Below are 22,779 nucleotides of genomic sequence, written 5' to 3'. Positions count from 1 at the left end.
GTTTGGGGCGACATAAACTAATCAATGGTAATAGACATAAATTATGGGTTGAAGCTGACTAACTATATGATCTGATGCCATTTTCAGTTTTAATTCTAAAGTACTCATGTCAAGTGAGAAGAAGTTAGAAGCCAAAATGTAAAATTACCGCATACCATCTCACTTTGAGTACTGTTATATGTAAAATAAGTCTTTGAAATAAAACCATGGATGGAGAAACTGACAGTGTTTCTCAATTTTCATTAAAAAAATGTGTTAAGTGTTGTAAATTGTAATATGACTTTGATAAATGTAAAATAAAATTGATAAATGTAGAGTAATAAAAGTAGAGATATTTACATTTAGTCATTTAGCAGACGCTTTTATCCAAAACGACTTATAAGTGAGGTACAAAGCAGATATTTGATCTTAGATTTAGTGAAGTAAAAGTCAAAGTAGCCATAATTAAATCTACTTAATTAAAAAAAAAATACGTAAGTACAGTAAAAAAAGTACTTGTACTTGGTTAGTAACAAAGTTGTACTTTGTTACTTTCCACCACTTTCAATTACCATACAGACACAGGATTACAGATGGCATTATCAGCTTGTGGTATACGATTGATTCCTCCGTATCTATAACTTCATCCAATCCTAACATTACGTCATGTCTCCCCATCCACTGTTCATGTACCACAGACTTGTTAATTACTATGATCATTCTATTTTTGTAAAGGTAGTTCCCTTTTTCTCCAGCTGTCTGTCTGCACGATGTCTCATTAATATGTTATGGCATCTCTGAATATTTGACCATCACAGACAAATTGTAGTCCATTTCTCACTGAATCAAAGACATTTGACCATGTGGTTACAGAGATGAGGCTCAAATATAACCTGGAGAATCACACTGCACACATCAACTATGCTCAACTTGACCTTAAACTATTTCAAGACAAAAAGTACATGTACATTACTCAGGACAGAGAGACACTGAAGAACCCGACCTGTGATACCACACTCCAAATCCAGGATACAGAGGTTCTGTGAATGTGGTGTTGAAGGTGTGGAGGTGAACCAGTTTGTCAGAGAAGACTGTGTAGAAGGACAGAGTGCCACCAGGACAGTCCAAATACACTGCTATTCTTTTAGAGATGGAGGAAGGGATGGTTGTTCCTTTCATATTGTGCCAGACACAGTAATAACCAGCATCATTGCACTCCACACTCCAGGACTGATCGCTCCATCCAAACTCACATTCTTCTCTGTTTGCTTTCCTTTTGATTTTTCTGTAACTCACTGATATAAAAACACTTCCGCTCCACTTAACCTCCCAGTAACAGCGACCAGTCAAACCATTACTACACAGCAGCTGTTTCCAGGGGTCAAATCTGTCTGGATGATCAGGATATGGCTGATCTTCATCCACATGATTCACTTTCCTGTTGTCATTAGATAGTTGTAGTTTCCTGTTCACTGTGTTTGTGTCAATTGTGAGTTCACAGAAATCTGATGGAGAGAACAAGACACAAACAGCTGCAGTTATAAATCGATCATCTGTTCATTTATTGATGCTTTAATGATGGGACAGTTTGAAGATGGTTGAATGTTGCCATTTTGTTTCTGTCAATGTAATTAAAAACACACTTACACTTCCTCAGACCTGGTCTTAACCATCGTTCTCCACCAGGCTCCACCCTGAAAAGAAGGGGGGGAGGGGGGGCGGACCAGCACATTCTCTGTCAGCATGCACACATGGACATTACATGACTCTTATACATACATTGTTTCATTCTTCTGTTCTAATGAAGGCTTGTATGGAGGGATGGACATTTAGCAAAGAACAAAGGAATTCTTATCTTGGAATGATACAGAGCAGGGAGGTGACATGGACAAAAAAGATTTTACTTCTCTAGTTCAAATCCGTTTTGGTGTCACACACCTGCTTTTAGTCTTACTCTGTCACCACCCAAACTAATGTGAAACCAGAGGAAGCAGGAAACAAGGAAAGCCAGTCATCAGCATGTTATAAGTGTATTGTATAGTGTATGTGCTTTATTTGTCCCAAAGTGAGAAAATTTTTATTTCAATTATTTGGTAAATGTTCTGCACTTATATAGCGCTTTTCTACCCATTGCCACTCAAAGTGCTTTACACTGCTTCTTATTCACCCATTCACGCTCACAATCACACACACACCGATGGGGGATGCAGCTGGCCAACACTCACCGGGAGCAACTAAGTTTGGGTTTAGTGTTGCTCAAGGTAAATGCACAAGGACATGTGACTGAAGGAGGTGGGGATTGAACCATCAACTGTGAGATTGTTAGACAACCGCTCTCTCTTCCTGCGCCTCAGTTGCTCACATCTTTTTTTGGCATCATTAGCAACATGAGTTATGAAGAACAATTAAAAATTACTTAACTACCTTAATAGTGACAATTTCAAAATTAAATCTGATGGCAGGCCAACCACAAAAACTACAGCTTCTAGATGGCGAAAGAAGAAGAAGGAATTCAGACTTTCCATGAGGGACATGAAGCTAGTATGGAGTGGCTAGCTGGTAGCTAAACTGCAGGTATGTCTTTATGCTCTTATCCAAGACCTGTGGGAATAATTACTTTGCTAACCTGTCATGGACGACACAGTAGATCAAGTCACAATAATTGTGTAGTACACACACAAGGCTGCAGAGACAGACACCTGACAACCTGACCTGTAACCTTTCTCCCAGCGGAAGGAGAGTGGACTCCCTCCTCTCTCAGATAATGTCTTGAAAAACATCAATCAACTTTCTTTAGATGAACAAAGACTCTATTCGCCTGTGACATGTAAATGCACATGGACACTGAACCCTTCACTTTATAAGGGTACATTTTCAACACTCCCCTACACAAGGCCACACTGTGATCCATTATCAGGATCCCCTTCCGGTTAATTAAAAATTTTACAAGATCTGTCGCCTTAACCAGCCTTAATACTTTCCCAACTGTTTATTCCTTTATCTGTATATTATCCCAACTATTTATCACCTGTATCTTAGTAGCTATTAGAGCAATAAATAGAATAAAATTAAATTTCCTTGCCCTACTCACCTTTCTGCTCTCCAGGACTCGTACATAATGAAAGTCAGGAAGTGTGTGAAGAAAATACTGACCCTGAACACAACCTCTACCAGCTTCTCCCCTCTGGCAGGCACCACAGAGCCCAAATCCACCAGACATTAGAATAGTTTCTGTCCTCAGATCATCGCACATCGATACAGTGATACACAAATGGGAGTATCGTTTGTTATGTGAATAATTACTACGGGAGTAACTGTTGTTTCTGTTACTTAATTTTTTTGTGCTCTTGTGTAATATTTATATTATATATTTCCCCCTTGTGGGATAAATAAAGTCAAATTTTATCTTAACAGCAGATCTCATACTTACTGTTACATTGCTACACCCTGTACTGTAGACACTGTTCTAATACTCAACTAATACATCCCCACACAATGACTAAACACACAAACAGGCTGGCGACTGTGGCGCAGGAAGGTAGAGTGGTTGTCCACAAATCTCACAGTTCGATCCCCGGCTCCTTCGGTCACATGTCGAATTGTCCTTGAGCAAGCCACTGAAACCCAACTTTATTGCTCACGGTGAGTGTTGGCCAGCTGCATAGCAGCTCCCCCATCAGTGTATGAGTGTGTGTGCGATTGTGAGTTTGAATGGGTGAATAAGAAGCAAAGCGCTATATAAGTTCAGACCATTTACAAACATGACTGAGAGTCGTTTGAGCTTTGCCTGTCTGTACCTGGCTACTGTTCCTCATTTTGTTTGTTTAACCTTCCTGGTTTTGTGTTGCACCCGTGACATGCTCCTCACATATCATTCATTCATTAATTCACACATTAATAAAAGTGCCTATTTTCTTACATTTCAATTTAATATGAATATGTGTCTGCATGTGGTAGGGGTGAGGGGAGGGTGTAGTACTGAAAGGTAGGATTTTATTGAGTACTTATGTGTTATGTAATTTGAGTTTATATTCTTGAACGTGTATTTTGACTGCTTGTCGTGTGTACCAGCGTAGACACTGCAGATGGAAATTAGCTGTTGGTGAAAAGCGGAAAAGCTAAACTAAGCTAATACATTTATTACCCGAGAGTGTCCAGTTTCCAGTCTGCCTTTTTAAGTCCAGCAGACTGCAGCGTTCCTCCTGCTTTACTTAGATTATTGTAGCTCAGGTCCAGTACTCTGAGATGGGAGGGGTTGGATCTCAGAGCTGAGGCCAGAGAATCCCAGCCCTTCTCTGTGATCAAACAACCTGACAGTCTGCAGACACATAGCACAGAGAAAGGCTTTTTGAACATATGGGGTATGTTTATTTATTTTTTATTTTTTTTGCTAATTTGATTTTTAGGACAGATCCATTTTATGCAAGTATAGCACAAACATAAATATGTCCTAAACATCATTTGTGGAATTAAGTAAGTAAATATTCCCCCTTTAAAGCAACACTGAAGCAAAAGGCGGTTAGATGTTAGGGTAGGGGGTTTATCTGCTAATTGAAATGACTGATAAATTCTAACCTGAGAGTTTCCAATCTACAGTGTGCACTCTCCAGTCCAGCAGACAACACCTGCACTCCTGAGTCCTGCAGACTGTTGTTACTCAGGTCCAGCTCTCTTAGACTAGAGGACTGGGATTTGAGGACTGAGGACAGAGCTTCACAACTACTCATGCAGAGATTACAGCCACTCAGTCTAAATAGGAAATTATATAAAGAAAAAAACACATGTAATTAGTTTAGTTTTTCTTCTGTGTTTTTCTTCAGTCAAAATAAATTTTCTGTTTACTTACAGAGCTTTCTTGGAGGCTTTGACCAATGGCAGCAGTCTCAGAAGAGCCTCCTCTGAAGCAGAGTATTTCTTAAGGTCAAAAATATCCAGATCTTTTTCTGATGACATCAAGATGAAGACCAGAGCTGACCACTGAGCAGGAGACAGTTTATCTGTGGAGAGACTTCCTGATCTGAGGTACTGTTGGATCTCCTCCACTAGAGAACAATCATTCAGTTCATTCAGACAGTGGAAGAGGTTAATGCTTTTCTCTGCAGACAGACCCTCACTGATCTTAATCTTGATGTAGTGGACTGTTTTCTGATTGGTCTCTGAGCTACTTCCTGTCTGTGTAAAGAGACCTTGAAACAGTTTCTGATTGAGCTGCAGTGAAAGACCCAAGAGGAAGCGGAGAAACAAGTCCAAGTGTCCATTTGGACTCTGTAAGGCCTTTTCTACAGCACTCTGATATAAGAGTATCACTCCATATTTGTCTTTTCCTGTTTCTGACTTACGGTAGATTGACTGTTCCTCTGACAGCAGATTGACTCCAGAGTTGATGAATGTCAGATGGACATGAAGAGCAGCCAGAAACTCCTGAACACTCAGATGAACAAAGCAGAACACCTTGTGCTGGTACAGTCCTCTCTCCTCTATAAAGATCTGTGTGACCACTCCTGAGTACACTGAGGCTACTCTGACATCCATGCCACACTCTGTCAGGTCTGATTCATAAAAGATCAGGTTTCCTTTCTGCAGCTGCTCAAAAGCAAGTTTTCCCAGAGACTCAATCATCTTCCTGCTCTCTGGACTCCAGTGAGAATCTGTCTCAGGTCCTCCATCATATTTGATATTCTTCAGTTTGGACTGAACCACAACAAAGTGGATGTACATCTCAGTCAGAGTCTTGGGCAGCTCTCCTCCCTCTCTAGTTTTCAACACATCCTCCAGAACTGTAGCAGTGATCCAGCAGAAGACTGGGATGTGGCACATGATGTGGAGGCTTCGTGATGTCTTAATGTGCGAAATGATTCTACTGGCCCTCTCCTCTCTGAATTTCTTCCTGAAGTACTCCTCCTTCTGTGGGTCAGTGAACCCTCTCACCTCTGTCACCACGTCAACACACTCAGGAGGGATCTGATTGGCTGCTGCAGGTCGTGTGGTTATCCAGAGGTGAGCAGAGGGAAGCAGATTCCCCCTAATGAGGTTTGTAAGCAGCACATCCACTGAGGTGGACACTGTAATGTCAGTCAGGATCTCGTTGTTGTGGAAGTCTAGAGGAAGTCGACACTCATCCAGACCATCAAAGATGAAAACAACCTGGAACTCTTCAAACCAGCAGATTTCTTTGGTTTCATTAAAGAACTGATGAACAAGCTCCACAAAGCTGAACTTTTTCTCTCTCAGCACATTCAGCTCCCTGAAAGTGAATGGAAATGTAAACTGTATGTCCTGGTTGGCTTTTTCTTCGGCCCAGTCCAGAGTGAACTTCTGTGTTAAGACTGTTTTCCCAATGCCAGCTACTCCCTTTGTCACCACTGTTCTGATTGGTCCATCCCTTCCAGGTGAGGCTTTAAAGATGTCTTCATGTCTGATTGTTGTTTCTGGTCTGACTGGTTTCCTGGATGCTGCTTCAATCTGTCTGACCTCATGTTCATCATTGACCCCTTCATTTCCTCCCTCAGTGATGTAGAGCTCTGTGTAGATCTGATTCAGGAGGGTTGGGTTTCCTGCTTTAGTGATCCCCTCAAAAACACACTGGAACTTCTGTTTTAGATTAAACTTGAGTTGTTTTCCACACCCCAAAGCACTGTTTTGAAGACCTGAAAGAACAAAGAAAAATTAAATCATAGAATGTAAACAAATGTATACAGGTTCTTTGTTTTCTGCAAGTTGTATCATATTATTCCTAGTTTTTTCCAGTCTGTCATTGTTTGAATGTCATGCCATCAGGATTACTGTGCTTATTACAGTTCATGTAATTGTGATTTGTTGACCACTGGACCAGCTGGATAACTTTTGTAATGAGCTTGACATGCTGCTGTCCTAATTCCCGGAAGACAACACTCCTCTCATCATCCTGGGAGACATGAACATCCACCTTAGATAAACCTCAGACTTCTGAAACACCCTGGACAACATACCAGTGAATGGCATCTGGTGTTCCCATCAACACACAAAAAATCCCAAGCAACCAAGCACCTCAGCTCAGCGGTCCCATGATAATGAATGAACCTACCAAACTCAGCAGTTTCACTCCCTACATTAAAACAATAACAAACTTCCTATGCACTTAAAGTAAAATATGAAAAAAAAAATCTCTCTCTCCTATCTTGTACTTGTTTCTCATAGCACTTTGGTTTAATTTTTTCTCCTTGACATGGAGATTTTTGCTGCCTTATATCTCACTTGTAAGTTTGGTGTTGATAAAAGCATCACATAAATAACTAAATGTAAATCTATCATCTGTTCAGGACAAACAGCTTCTGATCTGACCAAGATTTGTACAGCATCTTTACAGCAGAGTTTGGAAATGTAGACCTCTCTTATACCGTTTCTATTTTCTCCTTCCATCATGTTAAATCTTTATAGAAATCCTCTAACCTCCCTGCAGACAGTCAGCCAGCTCCTGCTGCTTCATTTGCCTCAGGAAGTTCACTGTGATATTCAGAAATGCCTCTCTGCTGCTCCTCCTCTGTTCTTCATCCTCACCACCCAAAACCTCTTTATCTTTCCTCTTACTCACTACGCATTCTGAGTAATCTGGACTCAGACTCTTCTGGATCTTCTTTAGCTCCTTCTTCACAAAAGTGACAATGTTGTCCTCCAGCAGCTGGAACAGAAAACTACACGAATAACACAATCAAAGTAAAACCATGGACCCAAACATCAGACTCATTGTTGACAGACTGACAACCCACTGGTGTAAAAAATACAGCATGGAGATTATTGAGAATCCATGGAAAAGTAGTAGTTGTACAAGTACAGACCATAAATATGGAGTCCAGCTGGTTCTGGGCAGACTGATCACTGGGGTCCTCTGAGCTCTGCTGGTCCACTCTGTGGAGGAATCAGGAAGAATTAGCTCACTGTCCACACAGAGAAACACATGGTCAAGGATTGTGAAGGGGTAGTTGGATGTGGACAGTTAATCTAAGACTCCCTGTAGTGAATGGTAAATGGTCTGCACTTATATAGCGCTTTTCTACCTATTGGCACTCAAAGCGCTTTACACTGCTTCTCACTCACATTCATACACACCCTCACACATCGATGGGGGAGCTGCTATGCAGCTGGCCAACGCTCACCGAACGAAACTAAGTTGGGGTTAAGTGTCTTGGTCTTCGTCATATGACTACTCTACCTTCCTGTGCCATAGTCAACCCATCAGTAGTAAATGTTTACTAGTCCTGCTGATTCCACTGAGAATCAACAGCTCAATCTGCTGCTGGCTAAAGATTTCAGCTCAATAACCCCTTACAGAAACTCACTGCTTTCCATTAATCTGATGCATCTGAATGTGGTCACTTTTCTGTTACAGATTCAATTCAATTCAACTTTATTTATATAGCGCCAATTCACAACAAAGTTATCTCAGGGCACTTTAGAGAATAAAGTCAAGATTATAAAGATGTATAAAGAGAACCCAACAATTCCTCCTGGAGCAAGCCATACGCAACAGTGAAGAGGAAAAACTCAGTTTAACGCAAGAAATCTCCAGCAGAACCAGGCTCAGGGTGGACGCCCATCTGCCTTGACCGGTTGGGGTGAGTGGAAAGTGAAAGAGAAAAGATCAGATCAACAAAAAGCAACAACAAAACAGTCATAAAAGGCGTTCAGATAATTGTTTTGCAACTACTTTTTCAATTATTTTAAAAATAAAGGTGAGATTAGGTATTGGTCTGTAATTATCTAAAACACCTGGGTCAAGACAGGTTTTTTTAAGTAGTGGTTTAATTACAGCTACCTTATAGGCCTGTGGTACATAGCCTGTTTCTAAAGATAGATTGATGATCTAATATCTAATACGAACGTATCTATTAAGTGTAAAGCTTCCTTGAGCAGTCTAGTTGGAATAGGGTCTAGCAGACAGTTGTTGGTGGTTTAGATGAGGTAATAATTGAAGTTAGCTCAGAGAGATCTGTGGGTAAAAAGCAGTCTAACAGGGATTGGGGCCTTATTGATGACTCTAGCACTGCTGTACATGAAGATCTATCTGTAATATTTGGGGGGAGGATCTGGTGAATTTTTTCTCTAATAGCTACAATTTTATTCATAAAGAAGGTCATGAAGTCATTGCTGCTCAGAGTTAAGGGAATAGTAGGCTCAACAGAACTATGGCTCTTAGTCAGCCTGGCTACAGTGCTGAACAGAAACCGGGGGTTGTTCTTGTTTTCTTCTATTAATGATGAATAATATGCTGTTCTGGCATCACGGAGAGCTTTTTTGTACATTTTTAAACTATTTTTCCAGGCTAAATGAGATTCTTCTAAATTTCTGGAACGCCACTTCCTTCCCAATTTTTGTGTTTCCTGTTTTAAGTTGCGTGTTTGTGAACTATACGATGGAGATCACCTCTGCTGGTTTACTGCCTTCTTTTTCAGAGGGGCAACACTATCGAGTATTGTATGTAGTGAGGCTGCAGAATTGTCAACAAGATAATCTATTTGTGCACGAGTAACATTAAGGAGACTACTTTCAATTGTATTAACATATGGTGAAGCAAATGATGAAAAAATAATTTCTTTAAATTTGTTGACAGCTTTTTCACTTAAGCATCTGCTATAGTGGAATTTTTCCCTAACTGCTGTATAGTCCGTTATTGTAAATTCAAATGTTATTAAAAAATGGTCAGACAGAAGAGAGTTGTGAGGAAATATTGTTAAATTATCCATTTCAATTCCATACGTAAGGAAAAGGTCTAACGTGTGAGTAAAACAGTGAGTGGGTTTAGTTAAATTTTGGGAAAAAACAATTGAATCTAATAATGAATTAAACGCAGTGTTGAGACAGTTACAGTCTGCATCTACATGAATGTTAAAGTCACCAGTTATAATGACTTTATCTGTACTAAGCACTAAATCAGATAGAAAATCAGAAAATTCAATCAAAAACTCTGAATAAAGGGACTGGAGGACGGTACACGATAACAAATAATAGTGGTTTTGGAGTTTTCCAGTTTGGGTGTGAAAGGCTAAGAGTAAGTAAGAGTTCCAGATTTGCGGTAAGCGTATTGCGTCACTTCCTGTTTCTGCACACTCTTGGGTTTCTACCGAAAGACTGTTTACTGATTAATTGTAGCTGTTATTTTTACTTAAATAAGTGATTTCTTCACACAAGAATTAATACTTAGTCGTAACATACGCTTGTATTGCACAAGCACCTGCTTTTGCAAAACATAACCAGCTAAAGTTTACAAATTCCACATTTCACTTATATTAGCTTCGCTAGCTTAGCAGTTAAACATTAGCAATGGCTTCTCTGTCTCCCTCTGTCTCTCCTTCTCTCACTTGCTCGGTGTGTCTCATGTTCAGTTTTTCCTCTGCCTCCTTTAGTGATAATGGTATATGTAACAAGTGTAAGGTTTTTGCAGCTTTGGAGGCGAGGCTCACGGAATTGGAAGCACGGCTCCGCACCATGGAAAACAACTCCGCTAGTCAGGCCCCGGTAGCTGGTGCGGGCCGACCTAGCGTAGCCCCTGCTAGCTGTCCCCCGGCAGTTCCCGAGCAGCCGGGAAGCCAGTCCGGCTGGGTGACGGTTCGTAAGAGATCTAATGCTAAACAGACGCCCGAGGTTCACCACCAGTCGGTTCATGTTTCTAATCGATTTTCCCCACTCAGCGACACACCCGCTGAGAAACCAACTCTGGTAATTGGCAGCTCCATAGTCAGAAACGTGAAGTTAGAGACTCCAGCGGCCGTAGTCAAATGTCTTCCTGGGGCCAGAGCGGGCGACGTTGAATCATATTTGAAACTCCTGGCTAAGGATAAACGTAAATACAGTAATATTATTATTCACGTGGGAGTTAATGACGCCCGATTACGTAAATCGGAGGTCACTAAAATGAATGTTGAATCGGTGTGTAACTTTGCAAAAACAATGTCGGACTCCGTAATTTTCTCTGGTCCCTTGCCAAATCTGACCAGTGACGACATGTACACCCGCATGTCGTCATTCAACCGCTGGCTGTCTAGGTGGTGTCCAGCAAACGATGTGGGCTACATAGACAATTGGAAACGTTTTTGGGGAAAACCTAGGCTGATTAGGAGAGATGGCATCCATCCTACTTTAGATGGTGCAGCTTTCTTATCCAGAAATATGGCTGGTTTTATTAAACAACCAAAAGTATGACAATCCAGAGTTGAGCCTAGGATGCAGAGATCCAGTCCTACACGCCTCTCTGCAGTGTCCTTACAACCGTCACCCCCCCACAACTCCCACATACCTATAGAGACTGTGTCTGTTCCCCGACCTAAATTACATAAAGTAAATGACAACAAGAGGAGTTAATCATAATAACCTAATAAAAGTTAAGACTACTCCTCTTACAGAACAAAACCCCAAAACTATTAAATGTGGATTATTAAATATCAGATCTCTCTCTTCTAAATCTCTGTTAGTAAATGACTTAATAAGCGATCATCAATTCGATTTATTTTGTCTCACTGAAACTTGGTTGCAGCAGGAAGAATATGTCAGTCTAAATGAGTCAACCCCCCCAAGTCATATTAATTATCATGTTCCTAGAAGCACAGGCCGAGGTGGAGGAGTTGCAGCAATCTTCCATTGTAGCTTATCAATAAACCCTAGACCTAAACATAGTTATAACTCATTTGAGAGCCTTACTCTTAGCCTTTCACACCCAAACTGGAAAACTCAAAAACCACTATTATTTGTTATCGTGTACCGTCCTCCAGTCCCTTATTCAGAGTTTTTGATTGAATTTTCTGATTTTCTAGCTGATTTAGTGCTTAGTACAGATAAAGTCATTATAGTGGGTGACTTTAACATTCATGTAGATGCTGACAGTAACTGCCTGAGCACTGCGTTTAATTCATTATTAGATTCAATTGGTTTTTCCCAAAATGTAAATAAACCCACTCACTGTTTTAGTCACACGTTAGACCTTGTCCTTACGTATGGAATTGAAACGGATAATTTAACAATATGTTCTCACAACTCTCTTCTGTCTGACCATTTTTTAATAACATTTGAATTTACAATAACGGACTATATAGCAGTTAGGGAAAAATTCCACTATAGCAGATGCTTAAGTGAAAAAGCTGTCAACAAATTTAAAGAAATTATTTCTTCATCATTTGCTTCACCATATGTTAATACAATGGGAAGTAGTCTCCTTAATGTTACTCCTGCACAAGTAGATTATCTTGTTGACAATTCTGCAGCCTCACTACGTACAATACTCGATAGTGTTGCCCCTCTAAAAAAGAAGGCAGTAAATCAGCAGAGGCGATCTCCATGGTATAGTTCACAAACACGCAACTTAAAACAGGAAACACGAAAGTTAGAAAGGAAGTGGCGTTCCAGAAAGTTAGAAGAATCTCATTTAGCCTGGAAAAATAGTTTAAAAACGTACAAAAAAGCTCTCAGTGATGCCAGAACAGCATATTATTCATCATTAATAGAAGAAAACAAGAACAACCCCCGGTTTCTGTTCAGCACTGTAGCCAGGCTGACTAAGAGCCATAGTTCTGTTGAGCCTACTATTCCCTTAACTTTGAGCAGCAATGACTTCATGACCTTCTTTATGAATAAAATTGTAGCTATTAGAGAAAGTATTCACCAGATCCTCCCCCCAAAAATTACAGATAGATCTTCATGTACAGCAGTGCTAGAATCATGGATAAGGCCCCACTCCCTGTTAGACTGCTTTTTACCCATAGATCTCTCTGAGCTAACTTCAATTATTACCTCATCTAAACCAACAACCTGTCTGCTAGACCCTATTCCAACTAAGCTGCTCAAGGAAGCTTTACCCTTAATAGATACGTTCATATTAGATATCATCAATCTATCTTTAGAAACAGGCTATGTACCACAGGCCTATAAGGTAGCTGTAATTAAACCATTACTTAAAAAACCCTGTCTTGACCCAGGTGTTTTAGCCAATTACAGACCAATATCTAATCTCCCCTTTATTTCTAAAATAATTGAAAAAGTAGTCGCAAAACAATTATGTGATCACCTTCATAGGAATAATTTGTATGAAGAGTTTCAGTCAGGATTTAGAGTTCATCATAGTACAGAAACAGCACTGGTAAAAGTCACCAACGATCTTCTCATGGCCTCAGATAATGGACTCATCTCTATACTTGTTCTGTTAGATCTTAGTGCCGCATTTGATACCATTGATCATAACATTTTATTACAGAGACTGGAACATGAAATTGGAATTACAGGAACTGCACTAGGTTGGTTTAAATCCTATCTGTCTGATAGATTTCAATTTGTTCATGTTAATGATGAATCCTCCATGCACACAAAGGTTAGCTATGGAGTTCCACAAGGCTCTGTGTTAGGACCAATACTTTTTACTTTATATATGTCTCCTTTAGGCAACATTATTAGAAAACACTCCATAAATTTCCACTGTTATGCTGATGATACCCAGCTATATTTATCTATGGAACCAGATGAAAATAATCAGTTAATAAAGCTTCAAGCATGCCTACAAGACATCAAGGCCTGGATGTCCCACAATTTTTTACTTTTAAACTCAGACAAAACTGAAGTCATAGTATTTGGGCCCAAAAATATCAGAGATATGATGTCCAACCATATTGTTACCCTAGATGGCATAAGTCTGGCCTCCAGTACTACTGCAAGGAACCTTGGAGTTATTTTTGATCAGGATCTGTCCTTTAAGTCACATATAAAACAAATCTCTAGAACAGCCTTCTTCCACCTACGGAACATTGCCAAAATTAGGAGCATACTGTCTCAAAGTGATGCCGAAAAACTGGTCCATGCATTTGTTACTTCTAGGTTGGACTACTGTAATTCCCTACTTTCAGGATGCCCCAGTAACTCCCTAAAGAGCCTGCAATTAATCCAAAATGCTGCAGCAAGAGTGCTGACTGGAACTAGCAAGAGAGATCATATTTCACCTTCACTAGCTTCTCTCCATTGGCTTCCCATTAAATTTAGAATAGAATTTAAAACCCTGCTTCTTACATATAAAGCTCTGAATGGTCAGGCTCCATCATATATAGAAGATCTCATAGCACCATATCATCCCAGTAGACCACTTCGCTCTCAGAATGCAGGCCTACTTGTGGTTCCCAGAATTTCCAAAAGTAGAATGGGAGGTAGAGCCTTTAGCTATCAAGCTCCTCTCTTGTGGAACCAGCTCCCAGTTCAGATTCGGGAAGCAGACACCCTCTCTACTTTTAAGTCTAAGCTTAAAACCTTCCTCTTTAATAAAGCATATAGTTAGTTATAGTTATGCTGCCATAGGCTTAGACTGCTGGGGGACCCACCCCCCAATGCACTGAGCTCCTTTCCTCCTCTTGACCATCTCTCCTCTCCTCTCACCCCGCAATTCTCACCACTGTATGTCATTAACTCTGTGTGCTCTCTCCCGTAGTTGTCTTTGTCTTCCTCTGTCCCCCTCTCTCTGTCCCTTTCTGCAGGTGTCCCCCGGCTTTGAAGCTGTGTGTCTTCCAGCGTGCAGCTACTGGTCCTACCAATCTGCCCGATGTTTTGTTGTTGCTTTTTGTTGCTCTGTTCTTTTCTCTCTCGCCTTTCCACTCACCCCAACCGGTCGAGGCAGATGGCCGTCCACCCTGAGCCTGGTTCTGCTGGAGGTTTCTTCCGTTAAAGGGAGTTTTTCCTCTCCACTGTTGCCTATGGCTTGCTCCAGGGGGAATTGTTGGGTTCTCTTTATATATCTTTATAATCTTGACTTTATTCTGTAAAGTGCCCTGAGATGACTTTGTTGTGAATTGGCGCTATATAAATAAAGTTGAATTGAATTGAATTGAATTAAGGCTCTCAAATGAGTTATAACTATGTTTAGGTCTAGGAATTATTGATAAGCTACAATGGAAGATTGCTGCTACTCCTCCACCTCGGCCTGTGCTTCTAGGAACATGATAAATAATATGACTTGGGGGGGTTGACTCATTTAAACTGACATATTCTTCCTGCTGCAACAAAGTTTCAGTGAGACAAAATAAATCGAATTGATGATCGCTTATTAAGTCATTTACTAACAGAGATTTAGAAGAGAGAGATCTGATATTTAATAATCCACATTTAATAGTTTTGGGGTTTTGTTCTGTAAGAGGAGTAGTCTTAACTTTTATTAGGTTATCATGATTAACTCCTCTTGTTGTCATTTTTAGTTTATGTAATTTAGTTGGTCGGGGAACAGACACAGTCTCTATAGGTATGTGGGAGTTGTGGGGGGGTGACGGTTGTAAGGATACTGCAGAGAGGCGTGTAGGACTGGATCTCTGATTCCTAGGCTCAACTCTGGATTGTCATTATTTTGGTTGTCTAATAAAACCAGGTTTTCCCCAAAAACGTTTCCAATTGTCTATGTAGCCCACATCGTTTGCTGGGCACCACTTAGACAGCCAGTGGTTGAATGACGACATGCGGGTGTACATGTCGTCACTGGTCAGATTTGGCAGGGGTCCAGAGAAAACTACGGAGTCCGACATTGTTTTTGCAAAGTTACACACCGATTCAACGTTCATTTTAGTGACCTCCGATTTGCGTAATAGGGCGTCATTAACTCCCACATGAATAATAATCTTACTGTATTTACGTTTATCTTTAGCCAGGAGTTTCAAATATGATTCAACGTCTAAACTGCAACTAATTGAGTAGCAGTCTCCAGTGTATCTGGGCTCCCTGGGCCCCTCATTCATTTTAAATAGGGTGGCCAAACATTAGATCCATGTGTGAGAAAATGCATATGTGTCAGGAATTGGTATTTAGGGTGGACCCAAGTGCAACAAGGACAGAGGGGGTTAGGATAAGAAAAGCTTTATTAACAATTATAAAGAAAAAAAGACAAAAAAGGGATTCAATATTCACTCCTAGGAGAGGAGGATAAAGCTGACAATTTCAGAAGGACGATTGCAAAACTAGAGACAAGAAATTTACGGGGAAATAGGCACTAAATTTAACAAGGGCTGAATAGACAAACTAGAAAAACGGAATGGAAGATAAACATGAATTAAACGGGTGGCAAGCATAAAACTAGGTCCTAATACAAACACAGAAATCTAAACATAAATCAGGAATATAGAAACTAAGAATCTCAATAGGAGAACAAAACATAAAACCAACGAAGATGAGGCTAATAAACCAATTGGGGAATGAGTGATCTAACGAGAACTAAAACAACGATACCGGGAAATAAACACCGGACAAACTAGAAATCAATGTAACACACTAGGCAAAGGGACACTAGAAAGCAAATAACCATAGGCGAAAGGCGCACACACAGAAAACAACTAAGACACAGAATGACAATCAAATCAAACCTCAGACCAAGATACAGGAAACAGAGTCCGCATGAACAGGGTAAGGAGTCCAAAAACCATGAGACAGGTAAACAAGAACACAGGGCAACGCTAATCCAAATAAACCAAGACGGGGAATTGCATGAATAACAAAGACAATGATCTGACAGAGAACCAAGAGGGGAGAGCTGAATTTAAGAAGGCAGGGAAACAGCTGAATACAATTGTGAGTGATGTGAAGTGATAGTGAAGCTGTAGAAGAGAACTGGTAAAAGGAAGTAGAGAAAAATAAAACAAAATACAAAATAAAAAGTCCAAGACAGGAAGTGAGTATGAGTACCGGATCATAACAACACACTGGTAGGTGGAAATTCTGTGCACGGTTCTAGAGTAAATATGCATTAGTTCGAATTTTTATATGGCACACTGTAATAACAGTTGTATTTGGGACAAATGGTACTTTACTTAAAGCCTGGGGGAGGCTTGTAATTTGTGCACAGCAGCTAAGATTAATTTAGAAAAGAGAGGAGATCACAGAGGACTTGGGAAGCAAAACAGTTTATTTAAGGTAACCGGGAAGGAGACTCAGGGCCGGAGATGGCCAGAAGACGGTAGGAAACTCTGCGAGGAACAAGAGGCAGAGGTGAATGACAAACTATGGCACGGGGAAATAAATAGGCAGAACCAGAGATCTTTCTGTGGGTGGAGGTTTGAAGTTACGGTGGAGACCAGGTAGGGCAGGAGACCAGAAAAGGAGGAAGGGATAAACTAAAAGCAGCTGGCAGAAAAAACAACCACGGGAGCAAAAACGGGCAGACTCGAGCAAAGTAGCAAAACAAATGACAACAGAAAATAAGTACGAAAAGAAAATGCTCAGGGGAGCGGACTCCAACTCAAACCCTGCCTAAAAAGGTAAACACAAAAACGGTTCTTCCAAAAACAACAAAAAAAACTCAAGTAGGAGGGGAATAAAAAGTTGTTCAATAACTGGTACTACAAATCAAAACAGACGCTGTCATAAAGCAATGAGCAAAACAAAGTAGCAACAGAATAATAGAGTCTTTGAAAATTAGTGAAGGAACTCTCAGGAGAAAAACAAATACAAACTAGAACAAGACCTTATCCTCTTAGGCGTGGATTTTCAGGATCAGAGACGGATCATTCACCAGGGCAGTTTGAAAGACGATCTGCCAGGGAATGACAGGTGAGCAGCATGAGACTAATTGGAGATTGGCAGGGAGAGGAGAGGGGAGGAGAGGAAAACAGAGTGAGGGGAAGTACCAATCACCAAGGCAACAAGAATAAGACTCACGGCCGTGACAGAGAGGCTGACCAGGAGACATGGAGCCTCAAATTACTGATTATAATGGCCTGTGCTCCCACTGTTTCCTGGCCTTAAAATGCAATTTGCCTGTCTGTGTATTTGTGTGCCAAGCAGACTGTCAGTACCATTACATATGACCGTTCAATGTCTTTACCTCATTTAAATGATGTGCAAATAACACTGGATCATTTCATGCATTAACAACAAATAACAACTTACATAATATCAGGTGAATGACTTAGATTATAATTAGTAATAATATTCTTCGACCGGTTGCTCTTTAAGGACACACAGCTGGGGTCAGGTCCAGGTCCAGCAGAATCTGGTCTGTCCAGCTTCTCTGGTCTTGAACAGAACCAAGACAGAGGTCAGAGTGTCAATAATGAGAGTGGAGTGATTGTTAGATCTGAGCTCTCTCATTGAGAAGAGTCAAGAACAGTTAGAGATCCTCATCTCACCTCTGAGCTTTGGTCTGGCTCTCAGGTTCCTCACATTTAGGTTTTGTACAGGGAGGGACTCCCTCATCTCTGTCCTCACGTTGATCCATTGTGCTGAATTCACTTCTCAATTCAGCTCATACACACTTTCCACCTTCCTGTTGAGAGGAAACACAAATTTCAGCTACTCCACTTGTACTCAGTCCACTAGACGGAGGCACAATGCTAAAAACCAGCACACACATCATGATGGAGACACATTGAGTCTGACTTTAAGACTGCCAGTAAGGATAAAGGACTGTGTTTCAGGATGATATTGTGTTTCTGAAAATGTTAAAGACATTTACCTCCCTAACAACAAAAGAGAAATTTTCAGGCTCAGACATCTTAAAAGTAAATGGTAAATGTTCTGCACTTATATAGTACTTTTCTACCTATTGGCACTCAAAGCACTTTACACAGCTTCTTATTCACCCATTCAAACTCACACTCACAATCTCACACACACACACACACACACACACAAACACACTACACTAATGGGGGAGCTGCTATGCAGCTGGCCAATGCTCACCGGGAGCAACTAAGTCTGGGTTCAGTGTCTTGCTCAAGGACACTTCCTCATGTGACCAAAGGAGCCAAGGATTGAACCAACAACTGTGAGATTGGTGGACAACCGCTCTACCTTCTTGTTTGTGTGATGTCTGAAGTTTAGTTTTGATGTAACATGACTTCAATTTGATGTGGAAGTTTGTAAAGATGGTTGTGCAGTTATTCCATTTTTTTTTTCAATTCAACTTTATTTATATAGCGCCAATTTACAACAAAATATTTCAAGGCACTTTACAGAATAAGGTCCAGACTACACAAGTATGTAGAAGCAACCCAACAAATCCCCCTTGAGCAAGCCCTAGGCAACAATGGAGAGGAAAAACTCCCTTTAACGGGAGAAACCTCCAACAGAATCAGGCTCAGTGTGGGTGGCCATCTGCCTTGACTGGTTGGGATGAGTGGAAAGTGAAGGGAGAAAAGAAAAGAACAACAAAAAGCAACAACAAAACGACAACAAAAAGCAACAACAAAACATTATACAGGTTGGTAGGACACAATATTAATAGCATACAGTGGTGACAAATAAATGTATAAAGAAAAAGAAGAGGGGAGCTCATTGCACTTGCTGGAGCCCCCAACACTCTAAACCTATAGCATCTTAAGTAGGCGCTAGTTCAGGTTGAGTGAGCAGTTTTAACTATAAGCTTTATCAAAAAGGAAAGTTTTAAGCCTAGTCTTAAAAGTAGAGAGGGTGTCTGCCCCCCAAATTTGGATTGGAAGCTGGTTCCACAGGAGAGGAGCTTGATAGCTAAAGGATCTGCCTCCCATTCCTGTTTTTCAAACTCTGGGAACCAAAAATAGGCTTGCATTTTGAGATCGAAGTGGTCTAATCGGGCGATACAGAACTATGAGATCTTTTAAATATGATGGAGCTTGACCATTAAGAGCTTTGTATGTAAGGAGGAGGGTTTTGAACTCTATTGTACATTTTATGGGAAGCCAATGGAGAGAAGCTAGTGAAGGTGAAATATGATCTCTCTTCCCTAATCCAGTCAGCACTCTTGCTGCAGCATTTTGGATTAATTCAAGGCTTTTTAGAGAGTTATTAGGACACCCCAAGAGTAGGGAGTTAAAGTAGTCCAACCTAGAAATAACAAATGCATGGACCAGTTTTTCGGCATCAATTTGAGACAGGATGCTTCTAATTTTAGCAATATTCCGTAGGTGGAAGAAGGCTTTTCTAGAGTTTTGTGTTATATGTGACATAAACGCCAAATCCTGGTCAAAAATAACTCCAAGGTTCCTCACTGCAGTACTGAAGGCCAAAGTTATGTCATCTAAAGTAACTATATTGTTAGACACCATATTTCTCATCTTTTTAGGCCCAAACAGAATAATTTCAGTTTTGTCTGAATTTAGAAGTAGGAAATTGTAGGACATCCAGGTCTTTGTGTCTTTTAGACATGCTTCAAGTTTGAGTAATTGGTTAGTATCTTCTGGTTTCACAGATAAATAGAGCTGGGTATCCTCTGCATAGCAGTGGAATTTTATGGAATGTTTCCTAATAATTTTGCCTAAAGGTGACATATAAAGATTGAAAAGTATTGGTCCTAGCACAGAGCCCTGTGGAACTCCAGAACTAACTTTGGTGCATAAAGAAGAGTCATCATTAACATGAACAAGTTGGAATATGTCTGACAGATAAGATTTAAACCAATGCAGTGTGGTTCCTTTAATCCCAAATCCATGTTCTAGTCTCTGTAATAAAATGTTGTGGTCAATGGTGTCAAATGCGGCACTAAGGTCTAGTAAGACGAGTATGGACACAAGTCCATTATCTGAAGCCAGGAGAAGATCTGTTTCTGTACTATGATGAACTCTAAATCCTGACTGAAAGTCTTCATACAAATTATTCCTGTAAAGATGGCTAACCAGGATCCTTCTCAATTAGTGGAACGCCACTTCCTTTTTAACTTTCGTGACGCCTGCTTTAAGCTGTGCATTTGTGAATTGTACCATGGAGCTCGTCTCCTCTGATTCACTGCCTTCTTTTTCAGAGGGGAAACTGTATCTAATATCATACGCAGTGAGGCTGCAGAATCGTCAACTAAATAATCAATTTGTACAGGAGTAAGATGGCTACTCACCATAGTATTGACACATGGTGGTGAAAAAGATGAAGAAAGAATTTCTTTAAATGTATTCACAGCATTTTCAGATAAACGTCTGCTGTAGTGGAATTTTTTCCTAACTCATGTATAGTCCGTTATTGTAAATTCAAATGTTATTAGAAAATGGTCAGACAAAAGAGAATTATGAGGAAATACTATTACATTATCAGTTTCAATGCCATATGTAAGGACAAGGTCCAAGGTGTGACTAAAACTGTGAGTGGGTTTATTTACATTTTGGGAAAAACCAATTGAATCTAATAATGAATTAAACGCAGTGCTCAGACAGTTACTTTCACCATCTACATGAATGTTAATGTCACCCACTATAATGACTTTATCTGTACTAAGCAGTAAATCAGATAGAAAATCAGAAAATTCAGAATCAGAAACTCTGAATAAGGGACTGGAGGACGGTACACAATAACAAATAATAGTGGTTTTTGAGTTTTCCAGTTTGGGTGTGAAAGGCTCAGAGTAAGCTCTTAAATGATTCAAAAAATGTTTTTTGGCAATTGTGACAAAATAATGACAATGACTTATGTGTCCACACATTCGATGATAATTATGAGCAATTTTTCCTGCTAAATGAATTTAAGAAAAATCTATTTCCTTACACAAATTCAAAACTAGTTAAGAACTCTTCTCAAGATCTCAAACAAAGATAAACAGATCAGTTTGTTCTAGCAATGTGGGAATTGTGGGACTTTCCAGCACCATGTTAGTAACACAGTAAAGACAACAGTCAGGTGTTACATGATTACTGAAACAGGTTTTACTCGCTGTAATTGTTACTCCTGTTCATGCAGGGCAGAAAGAGATCACATTCTAAAGTCTTTACAATGGGAATAATAGGGGCCAAAACCCATAGGCCTCGTTTTGCATCCAAATATTTTCCAATGGGAATCTGAAGCTAAAGAGGATTCAGCAGAGGGAGTTTATTAAATCCAGAGGACATTTTCCAACAATAAAGTGCTTTCGGTATAAAATTCCCTCTGAGCGTTTCCCTGTTGAGTTGCAGTAGAAGAAACGAAACAAGGGAATGACTTCAATAACAATCATGGTCGGAGAGATCCATTAAAAGGACGCCTTCGAGGATTTTCAACTTGCTTGTTATGGTTCTAGTTTGGGTATTACACGTACATAATTGCCATTTTAGCAAGTATAACCTGTTTCCACTTCTTCAGAGCTATTTGTTTCCTCAAACGGTCAGGTGTGTCAGAAATTTTCTTTTTCCACTGTAAACAACCAGAAATAGAATCAGGTTCCAGAGTAGATCACATTATGTTTCCTGCTGTTCAAAAAAAAGACATTATATATATATATATATATATATATATATATATATATATATATATATATATATATATATATATATATAAAAATAAGAGAAGCAGCAAAAGAAATCCGAAGTTGGCAGAGTTGGAAGTTTAAAAAAGGCTTTAATGTAGTACTACTATGTAATGTGTCAAGGTATCTTTAAGTTTGTCATATTTTAAAAACTAATTACTTTGTTTTTATTTTCATTTTTAATCAGAAAAGTTTATGTAGCTGTGAAATAAATGAGTGCAGCGAAAAATCTCCTGAAAAATAGAGATTAAAAAGTAAGGACACAAATACACAAACAAAATACACAAACAAAACTGTACTTGAGTACAATAGTGAAGTTAATGTAGCACAAAAGCAGAGGAATCCTAAAACCATTTAGCTCTGCTTGGTCTAAAAACAGCCCTGCTTCACTCAAAACATCCTGAAGCAAGAAAGTACGCAGCAAGAAAGTACATGGCAAGAATCAAAGTACACAAACCTACAGTTGATTCACAGAAGTTTCCAAATCATTTCAGAAACAAAGGTTTGCTGTGAGTCCCACATGTGGTTAATGCACATGACTGGTCCATCTGTTTCTCTGGATCTTTATCCTCTTACACATATGGATATGTGCTGTGACAATGATGTGAGCCTTTAAAGAGCCGTGAGTCAAACTGGAAGTGAAA

General features: G+C 39.9%; 1 protein-coding gene across 9 annotated transcripts; it reads right to left on the bottom strand.

Moving 5' to 3' along the window:
* Positions 1–340: 340 nt before the first annotated feature.
* Positions 341–22,779, bottom strand: LOC137139859 (NLR family CARD domain-containing protein 3-like). Of its 9 annotated transcripts, none has more exons than XM_067527689.1 (10): positions 22,597–22,779; positions 18,084–18,220; positions 17,845–17,970; positions 7,794–7,863; positions 7,550–7,649; positions 4,826–6,626; positions 4,555–4,728; positions 4,124–4,297; positions 1,627–1,673; positions 341–1,484 (listed from the first exon to the last, which is right to left on the bottom strand). In XM_067527689.1, exons 2-10 carry the CDS (start codon positions 18,170–18,172, stop codon positions 949–951), a joined length of 3,117 nt encoding a protein of 1,038 aa, XP_067383790.1. In that variant the 5' UTR covers positions 18,173–18,220; positions 22,597–22,779; the 3' UTR covers positions 341–948. The 9 variants fall into 9 exon arrangements, with proteins under 9 accessions (XP_067383790.1, XP_067383788.1, XP_067383787.1 ...); XM_067527687.1 differs by having other exon boundaries at positions 7,408–7,636; positions 22,593–22,778; XM_067527686.1 differs by having other exon boundaries at positions 7,408–7,636; positions 22,597–22,778.

Source organism: Channa argus, chromosome 13 (genome assembly GCF_033026475.1).
Source record: "Channa argus isolate prfri chromosome 13, Channa argus male v1.0, whole genome shotgun sequence".
In the NCBI taxonomy this organism is placed as follows: domain Eukaryota; kingdom Metazoa; phylum Chordata; class Actinopteri; order Anabantiformes; family Channidae; genus Channa; species Channa argus.
Note: the sequence above shows the minus strand (reverse complement) of the source record. Positions and strands in the feature narration are given on the sequence as shown.

Excerpts from the sequence above, each read along its gene's own strand:
- LOC137139859 (XM_067527687.1), bottom strand. The coding sequence starts at position 18,172 with ATGGATCAACGTGAGGACAGAGATGAGGGAGTCCCTCCCTGTACAAAA. Across the intron at positions 7,864-17,844 it reads AGTCATTCACCTGATATTAT|AGTGGACCAGCAGAGCTCAG; the intron begins GTAAGTTGTTAT and ends ATTCCTCCACAG. Across the intron at positions 1,485-1,626 it reads AAGACCAGGTCTGAGGAAGT|ATTTCTGTGAACTCACAATT; the intron begins GTAAGTGTGTTT and ends TCTCTCCATCAG.